This window comes from Triturus cristatus, chromosome 8, assembly GCF_964204655.1.
Source record: "Triturus cristatus chromosome 8, aTriCri1.1, whole genome shotgun sequence".
Taxonomy (NCBI): Eukaryota; Metazoa; Chordata; class Amphibia; order Caudata; family Salamandridae; genus Triturus; species Triturus cristatus.
In genome coordinates this window covers 1,259,825,367-1,259,851,072 of record NC_140591.1, presented here as the reverse complement: position 1 = coordinate 1,259,851,072, position 25,706 = coordinate 1,259,825,367, and the positions used below count along the sequence as shown (strand labels likewise).

Here is a 25,706-nt window from a genome sequence, read left to right as displayed (position 1 = left end):
TTCAACAGGACACTAACTGTTAGTGTCACTTTTATTCCGCCGGAAATTGATGAGGCCATACTATTTAGGCCCTTAGGTGAGCATTTCCACCACAATATGCTCCACTGCTGCTTTGCTCATGTTTTTATGTTGTAATTGGTTTTAAAACACTTAGTGCTTGGTCCTTCCACTATATACAGCACCTAGACACTATAACTGTGTGAGACATCACTTGTATATGCACACCTTCTAATATGTTGTGTGCTATTGTCACTAAGGCGTATAAGGCACATTATGAATGTCGAGTAAACGTACAGCTATTATAATATCTGTCCTTTTTCTGATCTAGGTTCCGTGACATTAGTGGGACATTGCCCACTGTATTGCGATGTGGGAGGTAGGTTTTCCCCTCTCATTTTGTGTAGATAGCATTTGATACCCTGGTCCTGATGAATTGCCCATGATCTTACTGACAACAGATGCAAAAACAACAATTGATGGACAGAATGCAGAACAATGTCATACATTCACCCCAGTACAGAGATCTGGGCCTAAATCGATCGTTTTTTTGCTCACCATGCCATTCCAGTTTGAACCCAGCCATATGCAAATCAGTCTTGACCCTGTGCCCCATGGGAACAGTCCAGCCCGAACTGCCAAGCCAGGTCCTCCCTGGACTGGAAACAAGCATCCTAGGACTGGTTTCGGGCTTTCTGCCCTCGTCAGCCAGGATAGCTTGATTCCAGTGGCATGGAGTGCACGGGACTCACGTCTGAGCATAGCCTTCCCACTCGGGGTGACAAATGCAAAAACAACAATTGATGGACAGAATGCAGAACAATGTCATACATTCACCACAGTACAGAGATCTGGGCCTAAATCCATTGTTACTTACTGACAACAGAGGCAAGAAACATGTCGACCGAATGAGAGTAGGACGTAGGCATCTAGGCACTTAACCCCTAGCTTTACGCCACTCTATTGAATTTTAATCGGGCAATTTACCTACCAGAATAAATACAATTCAAGGAATAATTGACCTGTTTTAACTCCCTTACACTACATCTACACTACTGGGCCCCTCACCCCCACTGCACCAAACGGCAGGGACAAAAGATCTCTGACAAAGAGCCCCATTTATGGGAGCCCGTTGGGCATTGCAGCGCCGGCCCGACGAGGAGCAAGCCCAGATGATGAAGCATGACACCTAGCTTGCTGGGTGTGTGAGGGCTCCAGTTCCGAAGAGGGGTCTCCCCCTCTCACTTTGAATAATAGGATTCACTTATTGAACCTACATATCGAACCTAGTATTCGCTGACCTTATATGTCTCCTCACCCTTAGGAACTGCATACCCATCTTGACCGCGTGCCACAAAAAGGTGGCACACCTTCAGTGCTCCTCCTAAACGCTGAAGACATTCCCCTGCAGGCAGGTGCAGATACTGCAAGGGGATCTCTAATCTCCCTTGAATGTGCAAGCACTGTGAAACACGGAGCAGCTTTTAAACAGCTGCTCCATCTTTCACTTGAATGCTCTGCCCCGCAGCTGCCCTGCGTGCAGCGTTTTCTTTGTAGTATGGCTCACTTTCCTTGTTTGCGCACGGCGCACATTTTAAAAGGTGCGCTGTGGTGCAAAAAATTAAAGTGCGCCGTATTCATAAGAAGGCCGCAGGAGGAAATGTTCTAGGAGAGAAAGAAAAGAGTACAGGAATAGAGAAAAGAAGAAGGAAGGTGTTAAAAAGAAAAGTGATGAATGTGGCATGAAAAGAAAAACCTGAAAAGTGCAGAATGAAAAACAGCGTGGAAGAGAAAAGGTAAACATATGAAGAATGGGGAGAAGTGAGAAAGGAAATGGCGGTGAGAAAGGAGGACTAACATGGAGAGGAAGAGGAAAGGGAGAGAGAAGGTAGCATAATGTGAGCACTGAATGAGAGCAAAAAAACCTTTAAAAAGGGAATGAGGAAAGGATGAAAAGGTGGAGGAAGAGTGGATTAAACGGGGAGGAAATAAAGATAAGAAGGCAAAGGCAGAAAAATAAATTGAGAAAAGGTGGTGAGAAGTGGAGAAGGAGATTGGCGATTGAGGTGGAAATTAAAACGTAGCCAACATCAAATTGCATGAAAATATCACTGAAAATCATACTGTATTATATTCTGAAAAGCCTACGTAATGCAGCAACCATGGATGACAAAGATTTGGGTCTTAAAAGCTGAGAAATTCTTCGTAGAAATGAACTGGTTGAATCTAGAAATAACCATTCGCAGACCATGCTTTTCAGACTGCAGTCTGAGTTGTACTAATATTCTGTTTCCCTGAGATTTTGAGTCCTTGATTGTCTAGTAAAACTATGCAATAAAACACACAGAACCTTCTCCCTAGTTTGATGTTTGTCCATGCATGCATCACCATGGATACATACCGCATAACCCAGCCACCATTTCGTTTTTAAAATTTACCATTCCAAGATGCCGAATGCTTATGTTGGAGCAATAAATACAAAAAAAGGTAAGGTAAATGTACTCGAAAGAGCAGTTTTAAAAAGAAGCGATCTGGCAGAAAATTGCAGTTGCTGGGCCTGAAAAAAAAGATATGATTGGAAGAGGTATGGGATGATTGGTGGAGCGAGCGGAAAGAGTGCAAAACTAACACCGCAGAGTAGCGAAAATAACGTGGACCAGAGTGGGGGTGGCAATGGAGGAGATGGGACGATTAAGTATATACCAAAAAAAAGTCAAAAGATGTAGCAGCCAAAAAAATGACCAGGGTAGCAAGGTTGAAGTGAGGGGCAGGTTAGGCGGTAGGGGCAGGGAAAAAACACAGGGATCCAAAGGGGCTGAGGATGTGAGTGGGAAAGCAGCAGAGAAGCAAGAGAGTTAACAAACATTTGCAATTAGGGTGACCAACCGCCCGTAAATTTCACGGACAGTCTGTAATTTGGATCTCGCGTCCGTTGTGCGTGATGATCCCTTCTACGGATGCCTTTTGTCCGTAATTTAGGGGACAGCAGGGAGCAGCACTGTTTGCCTGCAAGAAGCCTCCGCTCCCTGCTGGGGTGCCTCGCACTTCTCCTCTAAGCACAAGAGCAGCCTCCCCCTGGCCTCTCGCAGTCTGGGATGTACCCGTTGTCATTCTGTATGCCGGCTGATTGTCACATACAGAATGATAATGGGCCAGTCTGGGCTTTTTACAGCATGTGGTTGGCCGCTTTGTGCCGTGGTCTAGGAAGTAGGGCACTGTTTTTTCAGCTCAGGTAATCCCCAAAGGCAGAATGGATCTGTTTTTGTTAGTGGTGGAGCTTCGTTCATTGATACTTTGTTAGGAAGTTACATAGCTTGGAACAGAATGACGTTTTTTTCAATTTAGGCAGGTATTCACAAAGAAGAATCTTGCTTCTAATGGAAAGCCCATGCATAGAAAAGAGGAAACGTTTCTTCTAAGTGTACACCACCCGTGGCAGAGATAAGGTGGACGTAATCGCTCCAACTAGAAGGACATCTCCATCTGAAATGTCGGAATAAGACTTCGGCTTTTGATCTAATGCTCCTTGCTAGTTAGTAACAGTGCTTTTAATTTCTGTGAGAGATGTAATTCATAAACGTGGTGTTTATCAATTTGGCAAATTGTGCAATGAAATTCCAAAGTGGAACTGAGTTATATTGCTAAAGGGATTGAAGTGGACAAGGACCCTGTGGTGGAAAGTAGCATTCGGCAAGGTGGAACCTACAAGAGGGCATGCAACTGTGTACAATGCAAGGCATTCTCTCTTAACATGGTTCAGTTTCAGTGAAAAATCTATTATCCATTTCCGCAGCAGCGAAATTGTCATGAAAATAATTATCTTCTTTTAACTATTTATGAAGAATCTCAATCTGTGCCTTTCCGAATCAAGAACATTGAAGAGGAAGCATCTGATTTTTCTCACAGCCCTGAAAAATAAGGTTATCATGCAGGTCGGAATTCTGGCACAGGCTGAAGTACAGATCATTCCAGGTGACACACTTCTGATCCAATATGTCATCCTTAATAAAAATTTCAGACTGGACAACCCAGTGCAGTAACCATATAAATAGATTATGTTTATATGAAATACCACAAAAAGACCTGCACAGATGCTCAAAGCTGCGCGCATACCGAAAAAACACAAACTGCAAAATTGTCTCAACCTAATATAAACTTATTTTGACGTGTACTTATGTGGTTGTCTAGTTACTTATTTGTATACTACTGCGCGACCTCCTCTGATGTGTCTGTAAAACTTGCCTTTTGTCCCCAAGGTTTGTCCTGAATTTGGACTTTCTGTCCTGAATTTTTGTCCTGACTTTTGACCCTTTGTCCTGAATTTTCACACTCACCGTCCTGAATTTGCACCCATGCAAGTTCGCCGCCCTTTTTGCAATCGGTCTCACATTTGTGAAACTTTGAGCTATTGGCGTTGTGAATAGCTAACGTGCTATAAAAATGTGATTTTTAAGGACCCAAAATTGCCTCTCCCTATTTTTGCACAGTAAAAGTGTTCTGAAGCTGAAACTGATGCAGTCAGTGCTGTTACAGAGGAAGAGGAAAGAAGTAAACGAGGGAAAAAGCTGGAAAATACATGCACTCTCACGGAGTGGTTAAAAAAAGGGAAGTGTAATTTCTAAAAAGTGAGCAATGCAAGGACACAAAGAGGCTAGGCGTCGGAGGAGGGACAAACACATAAGAAGAAGGGAAACCCACAGAAGGCAGCAAAACTTTTGCAAGTGAATGAGGGTGACAATAAAGCCAACAATGGCAAGCAGCGGATGGCCTGTAAGCCGACTGTAAATTCACAATAGGTCTTTCACAAGCAGCCAGCTTGCACTCCTACATACTGGAGACCTAAAATCGAATACAAAAGCTGTAGCAGTGTTTTGCCTGAGAGTACCTTGTGCTCGATGATTTTCTAGAAGTGGACATGTGAGCTTTTGAGAGGTGTTCTTCAGTAAAGGGGGAGGGGGGGGGGAGTTGGGTGTAGACTTGCATGCTTGTAAGCGTGAGGGGCCAAAGGAACACAAATCCTAGATACTAAGAAATTGTATAGAATGTCTCCTACGATTGTTAACAATCTTCCGAATTACTTCCTGGTATAAGAGTCAAAGGTTGGACGAAAAGGAAGCTTGTAAATAGAACGACGTGCACGCGCTGCCCAGGCTCGACCTAAAAACACTTGCTCAGCCATGGAGTGCCGAAGGAAAAAGAAAAACAGTAGTTGCCTGAATGTGAGCAGTGGAAGGACGCAAGTCATCCAACTAAAGGTATACCAAAGAAGGTATGCTCCAGAGAGATGCACAAACTCAAGAAGAGGAAGTAAAGCTATCAGCTCTGAAGCAAGTAAAAGAGAATGACAAGAAAGCTAACTAATTGTAAGCAATGGCTGCTGCAAAGGTAACTAAGTTTTGATATTGTCTCTAGTAGGGCTTTGACAGCTGACACCTAAAGGCTGTTTGTAGGCTAGACCTAAAAAATCAATCATTTTTAAAGCCAAGGATCTTGGCGTTAATTAGCTGAGGCATATATAGCCAAGCATATGCATGCAGTGCCACAATAAAACTTGGACCTTTTGTTCGTGCATTGGTTTGTGCCGGTGCTACAATATAGCACATGCTTCCACTGCTTCTCAGTTTTGATTGCCCCCTTTCATTGCATATTCCTTTTACTTGACCGGTTGGCGGTGTCTAGCTGCAGGGGTGTATGTCAGCAGTTAGCATACCAAGCGCTGTGTCAGATGCAGGCACTGGCTTAGTCAAACTTTACAGAGGTGCTGACTATGGTGATGCAAATGCAACGTTTTAAGTTATTTGATTTGTTCAAAAAGGTGGAGGACTGGAGTTGCATGCTTAGGATAGAGTCCTTGCACAACCTTATTTATAAGCTTAAAATATCAAAAATTGGTCCGAATTTTTTTTTTTAAAGGTGAATGTTTGGTAAACATTTAATGTAAATATGTTTAAACCTAGCTGAGCTGTCTTTAAAGTAGAAGGCTGGAAATGCAAGAGCTGTCTCATTTGAAAAATCAAATCTCAAGTGTGTATAAACAAAGAAACGGTATGACAAACCTTATACAACAGCATCTTCAATACGAAATCCTGTGAACAAACTCTAACATGCCTCCATCTGTGCATCACGGAAAGGCCTTCTACCTTCTCTAAAAGTTCTTGGTAAATTCAACAGATTCCTGGTGACGGTCACTGGAACTGGAGCACACAACATTGTACGTAATTCTAATAAAGGAGGTGGCCTTAATTTTTATCTTTTATGTTATCCATATTTTAGCAGTATTGAAATAGTGCTAAAAGTAAGTGTAAAGAAACCAAAATATTATTCATTAAAATAACATTTAATAAATATTTCCCTTTAATATTGTAAGTGAGAGTTTACATAGGCTGGCTGTGTTGGGCTAAAGTGACTGTTCTATTCACCAGAGCTTGGACCACTTGAAATAACCAGAATTTGCAATGCAATAGGTCTCGCATTACTGAAAGTTTGATCTATTGGCATTGCTAATTATAATGCAACTAACTCAAACTTTCATTAAAGCGAGACCTATTGCGTTACATAATGTACTTTGCAGGAGACATATTAACCCTCTATTCTACCTTGATTCAAAACTAGGACTAGGCAAAAAACGTATCTCTCCAACAAATATGTTGACATTGCAACCAAATAAGCAGAACAGATTTGCTGCCACGTTTCTCTTTGTAGCCAATTTCTTTGTGGCAGGGTTTAAAAAAAATAAACGTACAAGTTGAGGCCCAGCTTTTGCATCAGAGATGCTTCAATATTTTGGCACAACACCAATGCAAAATCCAATTTGTTAAATATTGTCATGCGCTCAAATGTACTCATGATAGACCTGCTAAACATATGTGAGGTCTTAAGATCTGATGTCACTTCCTGTGAGGTCATGGGTTGTGATGCCACTCTCTGTGATGCCACATACGAACATGCACTCTGATGCCCCTTCCTGTAATGTCACCCTGAGGTGACGTCACCCATTCTGCCCAACTTGGCGAGTCGTCCCCCCCCCCCCCCCCTCCCTCCCAATTCATTTTTTAGAACTTGAGGCCCTGGCCAATGCCAATAGGTCTCGAAGATGAGCTATTGGCTTTGGCTGTCCAGTAAATGGTTCCAAGTGTCCCTGTGTTCAAAGACAACTGTTGGGTATCTTGTTTTTGAGGACATAAGTATTGCTATTTGATCCTCGAATATGTGGTTTATTTTCAATTACATGATAACAGGTTTTCCATATTCATTGGTTCGAGATGAAAGATCACCTTTCTCTTGTCATGCAAGTACCACCGATCATTCCCAAGTAATAATACACTCAACAGAAGTATTGAACAGCATACTCTCTTCGGGCTGGACTGTTCCCATGAGGCACAGGGTCCAGACTGATTTGCATATGGCCATGTCTGAACTGGGGTGGCGTGGTGAGCAAAATAACGATGGATTAAACCCAGATCTGTGACTGGGGGTGAATGTTTTGCCAATGTGCAACATTCCGTCCATCATCCTGTGTGTTTTGCAGCATACTCGCTTGACCAGGTGTTCAAATACGGTTGTACTGTTAGTAAAACTCAGACAGCATGTGCATTATAGAGAGGGCTACTAGAGCCAAATGTCCTTAAGCAAAAGTGTCTTTATGCGCTAGCTTTAATGTCACTGAAGGTACGGTGGTGTAGGGAAAGAGAGCCGTGTTGAGACCAGGGCAACAGTGTGCAATGTAATTTGTACTTTACCCGCCTTTACCTTTTTGAAAGCTTTCCCAAGTTTCTTTTTGTCATAATGATCTGCGTCCCTTGCACGGTGGTCAGTGTCTTGTGGCCGTTCCGCTGCTGGATCCTTATTTGAACGTAATCCTACATCCCATTTAGTTGAATTGGCAAAGGGGTCTATAAAAGAAATCGAATGAACATAGCTCATGTGAAAAAAAAATATAGACATGTTTACAGAGGAATAATACCGTATTTCTTAAAATATTCAAGGAACGCTGCCTGAAGGCAAAAAGATTCAGTCCCAGCGCTTTCCCGGGTCTGATAAACACAGATACCGGGTTTCTAAGCTGGTGATTGCATCAGATTCTTAAAAGCCTTCCTTAGGATGAAAAAAGGAGGCGCTGAAAACAACAAACCGATCACTGCAGGCCATCACCAAACAAGACACTTTTTACAATTTTTAAACCATTTCTAAAACATGCAACTGTTGTTAATTTAAAACATACTCTCTTAGTATGCAGCAAAAAGTTTTCTTTTTAGGGTGGGGTGTAAAACAAAAATAGAGTAATGCCGCCTCGCTTCTGCAGTTATGGCAAAAACATGGAGGCAAATAAGTAAATTAGCTGGACGACAGCAGCATATAAAAAGAAAACATTACAGCAGAGCTGTCTGGAGTAAGAACCCTGACCTTACCGACAGAGCTGAGGTTCTGGATAGTGGACATGTGATAGTATTAACAGAACGCGGTCGCGATTAAATAGGGTGGTGCGGGGTCTCCGAAGCTCGTGTTCTCCCTGGACGGGGTGGGATACTGCGGGTTAGCGGTTAGAGTGAAGCCGGAAAAAGGAACCAGGAAGTGAAGTGCACTAGAATGCTGACCATGTTTTTTGCTGCGCAAATCCGATTGGCTAAAATTAAGTAAGCAGCAGGTCAGGGTCTACCGTAGTTCCGATATCTTTATTGAATGGGTAGTGAGGAGTCGGCGCAAAAATGGATTGCCTTAAACACCATAAAGTGAAATACGTGTGACCGCATTTTGAGCTGCGCAGCCTGACACAACAACGGAGAGAATTTTTATTTTTTATTTTTTTCAAGTAATTCAAAGAAAATAAAAAGTGGAGGAGGGGTGGACAAGGCAAAGTCCCAGCAGAGCTGGAGAGCGAGGAAGAGTGGAGAGCGAGAAAGGGACACACAGCCTGCAGCGCTATATTTCCAAGTTTTCTTTAACACTTTTGCTTTACTGAAGCAGTCCCCAAAGGAACAAATAAACCGCTACCGTGTAAGGTAACTATAGTTGACTGGTGCTCCCGAGTACAAAACTGAAATGATGTACTGGAGTGCCAACCAGTAAGGATGCACCAAAGAAGACCGACAGACGTGAACCAATGGTAAGCAGCTGGCAGTATTTCCCTCTGTAGATAGATTACAGCAGGTCTTGAAGACTGCCAAGGCTCGACTTATAAATGACAGCCTCAGATACTCAAAGAGCACAATGCTGGGCATCCCAATTTCTTAGACTTTTGATGAATAAGAGTGTTTTTGCTACTTTCTGATTTGTTTGCCATATGTTTTTAGGAGATCATTCTGAGGTGTGTGAAATGTGCGTAATTTACTTTTGTGTAATTACGCCACATGGCGCAATAGTGGAATTTCACGTAATAAGCACAATGCTTTAAACACCTAAATTGTACAATATTACGCTAATGGAGCACAAATTATTCTTTATCCAATTGCCCTTATACTCTGAACATAAAACTATTGTACCCAAGTTCACTCCTCAAGTAAAAAAAAAAAAACAGAACATAATGTTGTATATGGATGAATTCATGAATAAACTATCAAGCCATGGGGTGATGAACAACCACACCAGGGCCTCCTATATAATTTTATGTAAGACATAATAGGAAACTGTTAATAGATAACTACAAAAATGTGCTAATGTTGTTTAGCCAGTGTTGTTTAAAATGAAGATATTTATTAACTGTGCTATGTTTTCGAAAGCATGATGAAGTTTTCTTCTTTGCTTCATACACTGTAATTAATTGTTTTTTATGGCATTTTTAAAACGAAAAATGTGCTTGTGTAACTGTATAGTACTGGTTGTCATAGACTGTCTTCAGTAAAGGCCTTTATCTCTTCTGCACTGAGCGATATCAGATGCTACGCAACACCTACAAAATAACAGCGTGTTAAAGACTTTGGGAAGAGGATTAGGGCCAGCTCCAGAAGCATGAACATGAAAAACAAGAAGCACAGTACTGAGGAAATGGAAACGAAAGTAGCAGTTGGCTAAGGTCACCTATTGCTGTGAAGAACATATTATCTAATTAAGATCACCAAAATGCTTTTTTTGCTAATGTGCCTGTTCACGTTCCATAGTCTTCTGTTAAGTACCATCGTACAACCTTGCTCTCTCTGGTAAAACTGCGGCTCGGCATACTACCAATTCTCCCCCACCTGGCCCCATGGAAACGTATTCAGGAAGACAAAACTTGCCGTCTCTGCAATACAGGACTTGAAGACCTAGTCCATATAGTATGTATCTGTCCAATCTTAATGGACAAAAGGAGATCCCTACTACGCGCAATATGGAACCAGAAGGGCATTAGAACCTGTAGGCATGCAGTCAAATTATGTTTTAACCCGCAGGAGACTCCATTAAACTGCAGATTTACAAAATACTTCGACGTACTGGCGGAGAGAATTAAACAGAAACAAAACGAGGAAATTGAGTAAAAGCCAAACAGCGCCTCTGACTATAACTTATGGGCCATCGCCCTAACAAACAATTCAAAAATGCAAACTATTAATATGAACCTCACAATTTTAACTCCTGATAATTAATTTTTTATCTTTGATATCTCTTTTAAAAGTTGTGTACCTGAAATTGTAAGTTTTAATTAACTGTGCAATAAAACTATCTTATCTTATCTCTCTGGTGCAGAGTGGCATGTGGCCCCTTATTGGATAGAATACATTTGACAATTCCTTATCTGTTGAGGAATATAGTCTTGAGCTCAAATGTTTTGGATAACTGATAAAAAATGGTGTGAATTCGGTCAATGCACTCAGTAAATTGAGTGTTGGAGAAGAAAGGTGTAGCTTCCTATTGCCTGAGTCTTTCATAGTGAACATGCTTGGCAAGTAATGTAATCTAATCTTTGAGCTCCCTCATTAACTCATTTACCAATTTTGATTTTAAATGTAGGAAAGATATTCGATAACCAGATCATGATTCCAGATCAGCTCAAAAGCAGAGGGAATCTGGAAATAAAATGCATTCTGTTCATGTTCTTGCTTTTGGGTGGACCATCAGTTGTATTTGGTGAATTTTCCTTTTCAACGAATGCTTTCCAATATTTGACAATCATAACTAGGGAAGATGCTTCTGTTCAAACAATATCGACATTTGACAGCATTGCAGTTTGTGAGGAATCCCAGAGATCTGGTGTGACCGGACTTAAGTGGATACTAGATTTAGGGCATTTAGTACAATCTAAGAGTGGATTAAGCATTTGTGTATTTGCCCGACATGGGTGAATTATGGGCACTGTTGTACACTTTAATATGCCCACAGATTATATTGTTCACTCACAAAACTTCACCAAATAGCTGAATCTTAAATGGATGCAAACAGTAGCATCTCTCAAGACCATGCATTTGGCTTGGTAATGGAGACAGTTGCTGGATTTCAGGGTAGAGTAATTTTGTCGACAAATAAGGATGTGTGGCCAAAAAATTCACATCTTTTTTTACTTATATTTTGGCCTGCTGATTGGGTCCCTAAGGCTCACTTGTCGTTTGTGGGGGGATTTGCTAGTCCGTACATGCACAGAGAGTTTGATAGGTCGTTGACCTGAGCACATTCTCTCTATAAAAGAATAACACACTACAAGTGCTGAGGTCTCTACATCCGAGGAGTAATGTTTCTTGTATCCTCATGTGAGTGTAGGAATCCGAAAAGAATTGGCTAGGTCACCTCGCCCAAGGTTTGTAACATGTTTTAATATTGGTGACCTATCCACACCAGACCAAATGAAAGAGAATCTGACTCCTTGGTGTGAATTTCAAATGTATCTGCTTTGCTTAGTCAACACTCAAGTTGTACTTGGAAATAACTCAGTATTGTGAACTAGTTGAGATTTAAAAATTGTGGTACTTATTTTGATGTTTGCTGCGTATTTTAGTCACACATCTGATTTTTTTATTCTCATATCGTGGTACATGTTTATGGAAGCTAAAAGTATTGCCTCTTCCAGAGTGAACAAATGAATATTTTTGGATAAACATGAAGTATGAAAGTCACAGGTACACCTCCCTGGGCTTCGGTGCATGTTTCAAAAACCTGTGTAAAAACAATGGATCGCATGTATATTTAATAGTTTGTGGATGCAATATTATCTTTTGGAAGTTGACAAAATGAGTGGGAGTGAATTGGTTAACAGCAACGCCTCCTGGTTACAGCAGCATGTAACCACAAGACTTGGAGCAAGTGCTGTAACATAAACTCATTAATTGGCATCCTGCATTTACCAGTCTTGTCTGGCAGCAGAAATTAAATTTACTGTATGGTGGACCATACCTGTGTAATATGTACTCATAGCACGTCAGGTGAATACATTTTTCTGCTTGCCTGTAACTACCGTGAAAGAATAGGGTGCTACCACGCTCTTTACTCTCTAATGCTAAGCATATGCGTGGCTGTTTGGAGCTGCTTGCTGACATTTTCTGTTAAAGTGTGTTCTATGCGTACCATGCCTGTTTTGCTGTCTCCATTAGTGTCTGTCTGTGATCATGGAGCAACTCTTGCCTCCTGGCTAGGGGAAGATAAAGGATGGCTTAAATAGCCCGTAGGACAGGCTTCTCCAACTACCCATGAGTAGCTTGCCTGTGTGCGTTCCAGCCTACTACACTAGAAGCTTTTGCTTGGTTGAATTAATATACGGAAACTGAAAAGTGAGTCTTCCAGATGAAAATGTGTGTATTTTTAAGCCCATAGTTTCCACAAATATTAAAACCTGATAAATGATAATCATGAAGCATTGGAAGATTTATTACAAATATTGTTACCATGGTATTATTACCTTGATGCCAGTGGTATTGCAGTTGTGGCCGATATGTATTACCCTTGTAAAGGCATTCAAAATTGACCAAGCCTCTTTTACATTACTGCTGGTAATCCTGCTCTGAGGTGATCACAGCTGGTAGTCTTGCATAGGGTTACCACTAATCTAATCTATTTTGGTGTGTTAGCACTAATAATAGTAGTGCGGAATGTTTTTCATTGAATAGAAGTAGCTCTTACTGTTGAAAAGGTTCGAGACCCCTGCTGTAGGATATGATGTTTATTGTTTTGCCTGTGATGAACTTTGGGCTGCAGAAGCCTTGTTCATTCTGAAAAGAAAAACCAATTTCTTCTTTGTTTGGTGGAGGGGAGATCCCATTTATTCCTCTTCATCCCGGAATTATTTTTTGAGTGGACGTCTTTTCAGTGTCTTTTTGAAAAGCTCATGACATGTACCCCTTTTTGTATCTCCTTTTATATTAGGATATCGAATGTTTTTTTGAACAAAAAAGTGTGTTGGGTTATTTTGAAGAACAACCTAAGTATATCTGGAAGGGTATTTTGGTATACTTCCATAAACCTTTTGTTGGGAATTGTAACGGTATTACTGATACAACTTACAGTTTGAATAAAAAAGGCTTTCTTATGAAAAACAATACCATTTTAGGTGAGTTTTAAGGTTCTTCCCAGCTGTAACATCCTGCTGAGACTTAGCTGTTGGCTGGTAGAACCTTCTGTTAAGGTCATATTATCTGCTAATGTCCTTTTTTTGTCCCTAACCACAATCGGCCAACTATTTTGTGACACAATTACTCTAATGGCACAATGTTTAGCATGTTCTCTGTGATAGTGATGGACGTGTTCCATAACATAGTAGTGGTCTGTGCTTTGGCACAATGTAAACATGGCCATGTTTTCTGATACAATGGCCGGTGAGCATACACTGTGGCCTTCTCCCATGTAACCGGGATATTCTCTGGTAAGTTGGTAATTGTGCCCTTGTGGAAGTCCCCATGCCTGTGCTGTAGTTCAAAATAACCTTTTTTAACCCATCCATTTTCTTTTAGAACAATTATATCCTTAGCTGGCTCATATTCTGAAGTTAGGGAATGCAAGGACTTTGCGAAGAACACGTTGGGCTCAGTGATATAAACATAACCAATAAACTGTTGGTGCATTGCCACCTTGTCCATCTTTTACTTTGCAGTGCCTTTTGTATCCAGACCAGTTACTGCTAAAGCAGTGACAGGTCTTTATTTGACACTTTATTACCCATAGGTATGAAGGTTTTGCATACAAAGCATGCTTCTGCAACATCTGTGGGTATAATTTTTAACACATTAAGATGCACTAAGACACGGTAGTTTCAGGTCTATAAAATTGGCAACAGGATAACAAATGATGAAGATTCAGAAAAAGCACAGATAAGGTGTATTCAGTGGATCAACGCTGCTAGGGATGGCGTAACTCATTCCTACTTGCCCAAATTCACTAAGTATTAGAAACACAGAAACCTCTCTGCTGATATTTTCCTGTTACAAATTGGTGGTGCCACAACTGGAAGCTCATCACTACCACATATTAATGTCAAAAGGGATGGTGGACACCCAGACATAATGGCTTTGGACCCATCATTTTTTTCTCAACCCATCACACTTCGTATAAGCTATCTTTTTCTTTTCTTTTTTTAAGAACCTTTATGATTGCCAGACAATGAAGGGTATTGGAGGCAGCTTGCACCATCCCATTTACTCTGTTAGCACCGGCTAGAACAGAACCAACTACTAGTGGGGGTTGAAAGTGGGGATTGAATGTGGCGTAATGGCAAGAGCTGCCACATTTGGAGATGGGGAACCAGGTTCGAAACTTGGCATCGACTCAACATCCTGTGATGCTGAGCAAATCACATAATCTTCACGTAAATGAATGTCTTCTTAACTGGCTCTCTGGAAAAGCGCCGGTGTTGAGCACTGGAAACCACCATGCTCAAATTAAGCACTGATATTAACCCTGTTTGAAACGTGTTTTACAATGAGGTACAAGACATTGTGTAGAGCCCCTCTTTGATTGATACACTGTGAATTGGTTATTCTAGAGGCAATGGAAGTTCCCTCATACATTTTAACCTAAAATTAAACAATTGTTATCTCTTTGCTGTGTATACTTGATTAACCTCATATCGTAAATAGTTCATTTCAATATTAGCTATACTCTATTATGCAATGCTGTACCTTCATAATCGATAAAAACCCTTACTAAGATTATTTTTTGGATGCCACGAATTGCCTATTTCATTTGTACAAACAATCTTGCTGAGTCACTGTCGGTTCAGAGGTTGTTTTACATAAAATAGTTTAATGGATAGTTGGCGGGAAAAGAGCAAACCTTATTTCACAATACCACACTACATTAATCTTTCCTTTACTCTGTCCTCTGTATTTGCATATTATTACATCCTTAAAGGGGTATCAGTTCCCTGTGCTAAAGAATGTATTGACTATTTTCTCATCTCTCAACTACCTTTGCCAGGAGTTAATCAGAAAAATAAGTAATCTCAATAGGATCCTGGTACAGGGGTTTTTCGGTCTAAAATTCAAATCTTTTACTATGAAATAGATATATATATTTACCATATTCCTTTCTGTTTCTATCAAATCAAAATTAAATCTGTGCTGTTCGACAGTATAGTGTTTAGTGCCAATTATGCACTGCTATGTTGTTTGTTTTATGCCTAAAATAATGTGATTGTGAGCAACGAACATTAAATGTAATTAAATGCTTGGTACTTGCAGTCTGTAAAAAGGCCGCGAAGAACCATTTTTTCTTAAAAAATACTTACAGGTGTTGATGTTAACAATTTCCTTTTTTATTTTTTTGCAAAGATCGCGAGAGTGATGATGACTCCTTTGAAGTGTTAGATATAACAGAGTATGCTAGACGTCATCACTGGTGGAGCAGGGTCTTTGGCAACAACTCTGGACCAATCACTGAAAAATATTCTGTGGCTACTCAAATTGTAATTGGCGGAGTGTCCGGCTGGTAAGATATCTTTGTCTATACATTAATAATAAGCATGGAGAGACTAATTCATTTGAAAGTGCTAACATGATTTAGTAAGAAATTGTATATCTCATCGTTCAGCTTGTTATCCTTCAAGATTATTCGGTCCTCTTCAAATTTAGACCGATCATGTAATGTTAAATTCTTGCTTTGTCATAGTTATTTTCAGTCCCCACTTAAAAAAAAAAAAAAAAAAAACACAATGTAAATTTACTTTCCGATTTCCCGATGTATTTATTTATTTATTTTATAATTGCTGTCGCCTGCAAGTTTTGCTTTCTGCCCTTGGGTTTCCTAATTTTTCAGCATACTGTTTATTTTTGTGTGTTGTAATTCTTTATTAGCAATTTTAAAATAAAATAACATTGTAGAAACATCAGCATCTGCCACATGGATACAATGACCATATTAGATATTACAGCAAAAAGTTGTGTAGTACGTGCCTCTTGAAGAATGAGGGAAGTATTCAAGAAGGAGGTGATGGGACGGGTGGGGGGAGAAATAGGAAGAAAGAGAGGAGGGAAAGAGGGGTCTATTTCAGCATTTCAGTTAAATGTGCCGTGTTGAGGTGTAGGTGGGGGGCAAATGATGCGACTGCGATAACATATTATAGGGGGCCATGTCATGTCTGATCAAATCGCACTGGGATCATACTGGTTCCTAGGCCCAAGATGGGGGCTATGCCCAGAAGGTTTAAGTCTATAGGGAAGTGTGGCAGTTTTTGTAAGAAAATAAATTACCTCCGTTATGTGTCATTTGCTGCATGGGGTATAAGGGAGGTTAGGTGCCCTGTTTTGAAGTTACATTGACCGTATCGAGGGCATAGTAGAGGCGTGGGGAGGGAAGGCTGTTAAACTTTGTCTACTTATGTTGAGCCTTATCCTAATAACTGGGTGTGATTTAGCTAATATAAGCCTGAGGAATGCCAGGAAGCTGATGGGGGGAGTTTGGGGGGTGGGGGGGGGGGAAGACAGCATACTATTTATGACGATCAATAAGTTTGCTTCGTGAAAACTGGTTGTTTGACCAAAGCTACACCGTTTGTTTAAATCCAGGAATTAAATTGTTGACTTTACTGAAAACAGAGCGCTTTAAGCAGTAGAATGCATTTCATTTCTGGAACAATTCACTCGCCTATATTCCTATTAGGAAGAGATCAATAGCGAATTAAAGAAATCTAGAGCGATTTTACATATGAAATTGGGCTACATACCCTTCTCCCTTACTCCCTACCACATCACACAGTGAGAAGATAATGTACAGATCAATTTAAAGAGTCAATACAGGAGCGGAGGGGTCTGAATTTGAGCACTTGAACAAGCAGGAACCAACAATGCATAGAGGGACCAGCACTGATGAGACTGACCTGTATCTTGCCTTGTTGAATGCAAGAACTCAACTCCACTAGAAGCTAGTACATCTTTCTGTTTTATAATGTAAACTTTTTCTTAAAATTTTTGTCCCATGTAACCACTGCACTTGCATCTTGATCCTTTAAGTTTTACAATAGGGGAATAATTCTTATGTGACACCATTTCTATAAATCGTCAAAGCATTATTGTTTTTAATGCTAGCTTGTACCCACACCCTGAGCATGTGCCTGATCAAACTAAAAGTGAGCGACTGTCCCCTTTTTTGTTTTTTTTTGTTGATGCATGTTTAAGATCTTTTTCTAGAAGAGAGGTGAAGTGCTACTGTCCGCCTCCGCCATTTACTTGCTTGTAGCCACCTAATGCTATATATGATCTGCTTAAATAATAGTAGGCCTTCTTGGTATCGGATAATGTTGTGTGATTGTAAAAGAAAACACAATATTCAGCATAGCCTATAGGGTCTAAGGTGTTCAATGTAAAATAGCCAATAAGGAAGCAAAAAAAATGAAAGGCACTTGCTGTTTCAACACACCTGGGCTTCTTCCCTTAATCGTTTGGAGCATGTAATGCTGAAATCCATACATTTGTTTGCCATATTTATTTAAAAAAAAAAAATCCATACAAGTGAATGGAAGCGGGAACTTGTGACTAAGAGTGAAACTAAATGATAATCACTAATAAGCAAGTGCCAGGATCTTCTCACGAGAAAGAATGTGAGAAGATCATGACAAATTGATACAGAACCACATACAGGAGCTGGCTCCACTATTTTCTAGAATCCTCCTTTTGTTGTGACAACCCACTGAACAAAGCTACGCTTATTACACTGTGTAGAAAATGTGCAGTAATACAACCCTAAATCAAATGGCTGCGATGCTTAAGAAATGCGTGTAACTCGAAATGCATACTAGTATTTCAGTCACCCTTAGGTTGGTATAAAAACGACACAGCAATTCAATAATAAAATGCAATGGTACATGTCAAGGGTCACATAAGGATATATATATATTTTTTTTTTTAAATTACCTAATGGCAGTCGCCAGTAGGTAGTTCGAGTTAGGACCGAGTTACTACAGGAAAATGGCAACATTCTATTCGCAATAACTTTGGCGCTAAATGATGAATCTTCGTGAAATTTTCAAAACAAATTCTTTGTTTATATCAGCTCCTATGTTGAAAGTTAGGGGGTGATTCGTCAAGGGGGGGCCGAGAAAAAAGGGGGGTCCCAAAACGTGTTTTTTCAATGTTAATTTCCATAGGAAACTTTAGACAAGGCTACAGGTCGAACGGGTGAACGGAATTACCCCAAATTTGGCAGGGAGGAGGGTCTTGGTCTAGAAAGCACGCTTTGTTTATTTGGTGTAAATCCGTTCAGTAGTTCTTGAGAAATATCGAAAATTACAGATATCGATATTTGGGAATTCTGCCATCTGATTAGCTGAGGCGTTACGAGCATGAGCCTGCTGCTGATTGGCTGCGAGCGCTGAGAGCGTTTGCAACTAGGAAGTGTTGGCCGCCATATTGTGATTCAGTTGAAGCGAGTAAGGATGGAAAAAGGGCGAAAAATGTGGGAAAGAGGAGGGTAGGAGCACTGTAACCTTTGTGGGGTGTTTAGGGTGTGCTATAGAGGGGGTACAAAGTGAACTAATCCTACCTACTGGTGTGAAAGTTCTAGGCTACGAAAATTAAGTGAGGTATTGGCTAGTGTGTGATGTTCCTAAGGTGAGCTTGTGCGCGACTCTAGTATTAAAGCGTGAGCCCACACTGTGTGCCTTATGCTGTGAAGTCATGTGCCCTGGCCGCTGCAGTACAGTTGTGGAAGTAGTGTCAGCATGTGTTTATAACTATTAGGATGAACTACTGACCCGTTGTGGTGTGAAAGTCCTGGGTACGGAAAATATGTGCGGTATTGTCTATAGTCTCATGGAAGGAGGAAGTGTTGGCCGCCATTTTGTGATTCCGTTGAAGTGAGTACGGGGGGGAAAAAGGGCCGAAAAAAGTGGGAAATAGGAGTGTGGGAGCACTGTAACCTCTGGGGTGTTTAGGGTGTGCTATAGAGGGGGTGCGAAGTGAACTAATCATACGTACCGGTGTGAAAGTGCTAGGCTACGAAAATTAAGTGAGGTATTGCCTAGAGTGTAATGCTGCTAAGGTGAGGTGGTGCGGGATTCGGGGATTAGAGCGTGAGTCTAAATTGTGTGTCTTATGCTGTGAAGTCATGTGCTGTGGCCGCTGCAGTACAGCTGTGGAAGTAGTGTCAGCATATGTTTATAACTACTAGGACGAACTACTGACCCGTACTGGTCTGAAAGTTCTGGGGTACGGGAAATATGTGAGGTTGTGTGTAGTCTCATGCTGCTAAGCTGAGCTGCTGCCGGACTCGGGAATGAAAGCGTGAGCCCAAACTGTGTGTCATATGCTGTGAAGTCATGTGCTCTGGCCGCTATGCCACATCTGTGCAAGTAGTGTCAGCATGTAGTTATAGCTACTTGGAGGAACTTTTGTTTCGAACATTGTAACTTGAGTATGGTGCTTAGGGGGTGTTATATAGGGAGTGCGAAGGTAAATTTGTGTGTTTGAAATGAATTTGGTATTTGGAAAGTGGAAAGCAGTGACTCCTACGGGTCTGATAGCGCTGGGGGTGTAAGGTGAGGTGCTGCTGGAGTTGGGAATAAAGCTGATGAACTACTGACCCCTATTGTGAACTCTTAACATGCACGTGCCGTTGAATGTTTGATAAAATGCTGCAAAAGTATATCTTTAGGTTAAAAAAGAAAAAAGATGAACTTTTAACCTGCAGGTGTCGTAGAAGGTTCCAGAAAGTGTGGTGATAAAATAGGTTGAACTTGTGACCTGTATGTGGCGCAGAATAATAAGTAGCTTTTCGGAAGGAAAATTCAAAGTTAACCAATGGAGGTAAGGTTTGGAATGTCGTTGAAGGAATGAAGTATTCTGATTTGTTCTTTACATGTATTTATGTGTGGAGCGACAGAGAAATTGTGCCATTCCTGGTTTCATTCTTGATGAAGTCGGAGCTTTACATGTACTATGTGAGAAAGAGAGAATTGTATGCGTGTGTCATTTTGAAATCTGGATAACAACTACAAAGGTGAGTTACAAATGAACAAGGTGTGTTATGTGTTTTATAGTATTGATTAAGTATTTGAGGTGATTTTAATTTTGAAAGTATTTTTTATTTCAAAGTAATATAGTGTTAGTAAAGTGTTGTGTTTGATATTGGTTATGAAATATGCATAAAATTTGAGCTGTTATATAAGTATTTTATATATGTTTAGGAATTTTTCACAGAGAAGAAGTGTAGTTTGTCATCTTTATAGGAGTGTACCGTTTTGAAAATGAGGTACAGCGTTAATTTGAATTTGTAATGTATTTGGGGAGATAAAGAAAATGTTGCACGTTTGCAATTGATACTTTTTGTGGAAATAGTGGGGTGGGGGGTGGTGGTATGAGACGTATGTGTTATTAAGTTAAAAGCGATAAAACAAAATGCAGAAATGTTATGTGGGCAGGTTGTGGTCTTATTTTTGACACTGAGAGGTAGGTTTGAATGTAAGTCAGGGTAGGTTGTTGTACAGTGGGGCCGTGTACAGTGTTTTGAGATTTTCTGACTAGTGAATAAAGAAAAGGTAGATATTCTAATATATATGGTAGTAAACGTATTAATTATTGTCTGTTCTTATGTAATAGAAGTAGTTGGAGAGTGCTTCTTTAGAACAGATGTTTTATAAATGTATGAGAGTTAAAAAAAAAATGTAAATGTGCGGTATATTTTCTGTATGACTTTGTTGACATTAGAGAACTGCATGTGATTATAAGTGATACTATTTGTCAGGCTGTGTTGGATTTATGTAAGTGTTGAAGTGGTTCATGTTTTACTGATGGTGAGCTTCACTATCCCTTTTGAGACAATCGTCAATTTATTCATTCCATTTAATATCTTTAATATAGATACAGTAAAGGGACTGTATATCAAAAGTTTGGGAATTAGAACTTTGTTTACTCTCCCCATATCCTGCTATATACTCTACAGAGTGTTTAAACGACTTTAGTAACATAGAGATGTCTAGCTAGTAAAGGTGGTGTAGTTCGACTGCACCCATTTATAAACCGTGCTATGGGATGGTTTATGTTTTACCCGCCAATTTGCATGTTTGAATACTTTTTGCTGATAAGTGTTCCGGCAGACACTTGTTAAAATTAACGTTGTATATTGGTATAGTGGCGCTACTAGGAATGGGGGGGTTTTGTTTGATTTCATACTGTTAAGCAAGGGCAGGGTGGGTGTGGGGGAGGTAGTTATGTTGCTGTTTGAAACACAGAATATAGTAATGTGGAGATGTGGCGGTACTAAAGGTGATGTAGTACCACTGGGAGCACTTATAAAGTGCCATATGGCATGGTATATGTTTTACCCGCAAATTTGCATGTATTAATACGTTTTGCTGATGAGCTTTTCGGGAGACATCTGTTGAAATTAAGCCTCTGTATGGCTATAGTGGTGCTTCTACGTTTGTGGGGCTCTTTCTTTTATTGCGTAAAGTTAAGCAAGGGCGGGTGTTGAGGTGGTGTAGTGGTACTGTGACTATTTATAAACCGTCTTATGGTATAGGGTATGTGCGAGTTGCAAAATTGCAGGTTTTAATAGCTTTTGCTGATGAGTGTTCCGGCAGACACCTGTTGACATTAAGTCTATGTATGGCTATAGTGGCGGTAACGGAAGTGCTGGGGCTCGTTGTTTGATTTCGTAAGGTTAAGCAAGGGATGGATGGGTGTGGGGGAGGTGCGTATGTTGCTGATTATAAGATGGATATTTGTAACGTGGGCATGTGTAGTTACTAAAGGTAATGTAGTTTCACTGGGCCCATTTATAAACAGTGCTATGGGATGGTTTATGTTTTACCCGCCAATTTGCATGTTTGAATAGTTTTTGCTGATAAGTGTTCCAGTAGACACATGTTAAAATTAAGCCTGTGTATGGGTATAGTGCCGCTACTAGGAATGGGGGGTTTCTGTTTGATTTCGTACTGTTAACCAAGGGCGGGGATGGGTGTGGGGAAGGTAGTTATGTTGCTGTTTGAAATACAGAATATAGTAATGTGGAGCTACTAAAGGTGATGTAGTACCACTGGGAGCACTTATAAAGCGCCCTATGGCATGGTATATGTTTTACCCGCAAATTTGCATGTTTCAATACGGTTTGCTGATGAGCTTTCCAGGAGACATCTGTTGAAGTTAAGGCTGTGTATGGCTATAGTGGCGCTTCTACGTTTGCTTGGGCTCTTTCTTTTATTGCGTAAAGTTAAGCAAGGACGGGTGTTGAGGTGATGTAGTGGTACTGTACTGTGACTATTTATAAACCTTCTTATGGTATGGTGTATGTTTGAGTTGCAAAATTGTAAGTTTTAATAGCTTTTGCTGATCGTTCCGGCAGACACCTGTTGACATTAAGTTTATATATGGCTATAGTGGCGGTAACGGGAGTGCAGGGGCTCATTGTTTGATTTCGTAAGGTTAAGCATGGTATGGGTATGGGTAGGGGTGGGAGATGTGCGTATGTTGCTGATTATAAGATGGACATTTGTAACGTGGGCATGTGTTGTTAGTAAAGGTAATGTAGTTTCACTGTGCCCATTTATTAACCTTGCTATGGTATTGTTTGTTTTTCCCGCGAATTTACATGTTTGAATACTTTTTGTTGATAAGTGTTCCGGCACACACCTGTTAAAATTAAGCCTGTGTATGGGTATAGTGGCACTACTAGGAATGGTGGGGGTTTCTTTTTTATTTTGTATGGTTAAGGAAAGGCGTGGGTGGTTGTGGGGGAGGTGGGTATGTTTCTGATTAAAACACAGAATATAGTAACTTGAAGATGTTGAGCTAATAAAGGTGATGTAGTACCACTGGGAGCACTTATAAAGTGCCCTATGGCATGGTATATGTTTTACTTGCAAATTTGCATGTTTTAATATGCTCTGCTTATGAGCGTTTCAGAAAGTGGGGGTGGGTGATCTAAAAGGGGGGGGGGGAAACTCTAAAGGGGCGTGGGCTATACAAGTTGGGCCGTGGTCTAAATCAAGATAAGTATCATTGTGTGCTTTAGAAAATCCTCTCCAATTATCCTATGTTTGGAAAAAAACATTATTTAAAGGATTTCCCTTCCTTCTACAACGTAGGTAACGTAGCGTGATATCTCCAGTTCTCAGTAGTGAGCAAAATAAGCATGCGTACATCGATGTGCATGCTATCACTGCAGTGCAATAAAAAAATAAAATAATTGACTATGTTTGCGAGGGCCGAAAATTAAATTAACTATGTTTGCGAGGGCAGAAAATAGAGCCTGATCGAGACCCTTTTGGAGGCTCCTTGAAAATAAGTGCTGGTCCTCAGACCCGGCTCAATTAAAGCCCAGCATTCATCTATCCTGAGTACTGCGCCATCCAACCATCTTTTAATTGATGCATACATTCCTACTTGTATACATACATCTGTTCCTGCACTTATCTTAAGCATCTATGAGCGCACTCGCCTATTGTAAGCACTGTGTCATTCATGAAGCCATACGCCTATATATCCATAGATGCATCTGTCCCATAACCAATCCTAAGCATCTATCAGTCCACCAGTCTATAGTAAGTACTGGTCCCTGTATTCATTTATCCTTCCATTCATACATTGATACATCCATCTATGTATATATGCATTGATGCATCTGGCCATGCATCCACTCGCCTTTTATTCAACTATACGTTCTTATTTTCGGGCATCGTCCGCCCCCGATCCTAAATAGGACTTATTATACTCCTCCATCCAGCCTGTTAAGGGGTCGAAAAGGTTTGCGAAAAGCATTGACAGGCAGATTATTTTATAAAGAATAACAAAGCTTTGAGTTGCTCTTTGTGGAGCATACTTCACCATGCTTCTCTGGTGGTGTTTTAAAGAAAGGTACATAAAGCGAAAGAAATGTAAAGGAGCTTTTAAGTGTAAGACGTTAATTTAGAAACATAACGTTTCGTCGAGTTGTATATAGGTACAATGTTTAAAAGTGGCCATGACTGACAGATACTGAATACCTGTATTTCTTACATTTGAGAACGTATACCAGAGAAGTAATTTGGGGTGGTGAGAACCTTGATTTCTATATTTCCATGTGAAGTACAGTATAGGAATATAAAAGTAAGTGGAAAGATTTTATGTTCATATTAAAGGGGGTGTGTGAGAACTAAGTGAGGCAGGCAAAGCGTGTGTTTTCGTAGCCCTAAAACAAGAGAATGTGTAAGGTCAGAGCAGGTTCGTGCTGGAGTTGCTTGCTTGTGGTCGTTTCAAGAGGCGCAACCAGAGCGAAATTTTGGGGGAGCCTAATTTTTTCAGCAATAGGCAGAATGGGGATGTAGGGGCTGTAAAAAGGGGTGAAAAAGAACAGAGTTTTATTTACCAAAAAATGATCTTTTGAAAACCTGTGAAGTACTCGGGTGCGGCTGTGTGTGTGTGCGCTCGGGAAGCTGTTTGAGAGAGTCCGGGGCAATGGGCGATGCGCGACTGGTGGTGTGTTTGCTAATTACCCCACAATGATGTTGCTCCTGCGTTGCAAAAAGAGAAGGGAAATTCTGAGAGAAAAAGTGTCTTTTTAAAGGATTTCCCTTCTCCTACAATGCGAGCCACCTGGCATGATGTCTGCACTTCTAAGTAGTGAGTAATGTGCATGCTCTCCCAGTGCATGCCTAAAATTGTAGGCTAATAATGGTAATTTTTGTGTGTGCTTTTTGGTTGATAATATCATCTTAAGTACATAGATTAAAATTAAAAAAAAAAACTATCTATAAAGTTGTTTGTGGTGGGTTGCAGAGAGAGTGGTGTGGGGTTGTGGGGTGCGGCGGAGAGGTGAAAAGTACGAGGTAGTGCAGTTACATATAAATTGTAAAGGGGTTTGTAAATAATTAAATATATACTTGCTGTATGTTCTATGGCACTACTTGTCATGTTAGTGCTGCTCTGTCGGGTTCAATCACGTTGCAGCACTGGGTGTGGAAGTCGTTAGTGGAAGTTTTGTAATTGTATGTTATATAATTTTAACATAGTGAACAAATGTGAAAAATAATTGAATCTATTTTTCTTTCAGAAAATTATTTTGTTTGCATTAAAATTTGGAAATGGCAAGTTAAAATTTTTTTTTTTTTTTAAAAGAGAAGAAAAATATATATTTGTGCAAAAGGCAAAAGTTTGTATTTGGAAAAAATGGGAGTAGTACAGGAAAACTTTGTTCTACTATCAGTACAAGATGAAAAAAGGATCACCCAAGAGGAAAAATAGGAATTTTTCAAGTAAAGTGAATCAGAGTTCAATTTCAAATACCTGGAAAAGGAAAGATGATAAAGAAATAGTATCTGTTACTCTGAGACAAAAGGAGTGTCATGAAAATCGTCAGACTTTTTCGATCTAGAGTGATTCAGAATTCAATGAAAGAATGCTTCAAATATA

At 40.3% G+C, this 25,706-nt stretch overlaps 1 protein-coding gene and 1 long non-coding RNA gene across 8 annotated transcripts in view; one reads left to right on the top strand and one right to left on the bottom strand.

Moving 5' to 3' along the window:
- LOC146805686 (uncharacterized) overlaps window positions 1-8,543 on the bottom strand; it is a 165,054-nt gene extending 156,511 nt beyond the window's left edge. For all 4 annotated transcript variants that reach the window (XR_014967879.1, XR_014967880.1, XR_014967878.1 and 1 more), the window contains exons 1-2: window positions 8,406-8,543; window positions 7,747-7,889 (exon numbers count right to left, since the gene is read on the bottom strand). This is a non-coding gene — a long non-coding RNA (uncharacterized LOC146805686). The remainder of the gene's footprint in view (window positions 1-7,746; window positions 7,890-8,405) is intronic.
- FUNDC1 (FUN14 domain containing 1) overlaps window positions 1-25,706 on the top strand; it is a 161,836-nt gene that overhangs the window by 58,300 nt on the left and 77,830 nt on the right. For all 4 annotated transcript variants that reach the window (XM_085622958.1, XM_085622960.1, XM_085622959.1 and 1 more), the window contains exon 2: window positions 15,660-15,816. In XM_085622958.1, the coding sequence (XP_085479084.1) occupies window positions 15,660-15,816 (157 nt within the window). The remainder of the gene's footprint in view (window positions 1-15,659; window positions 15,817-25,706) is intronic.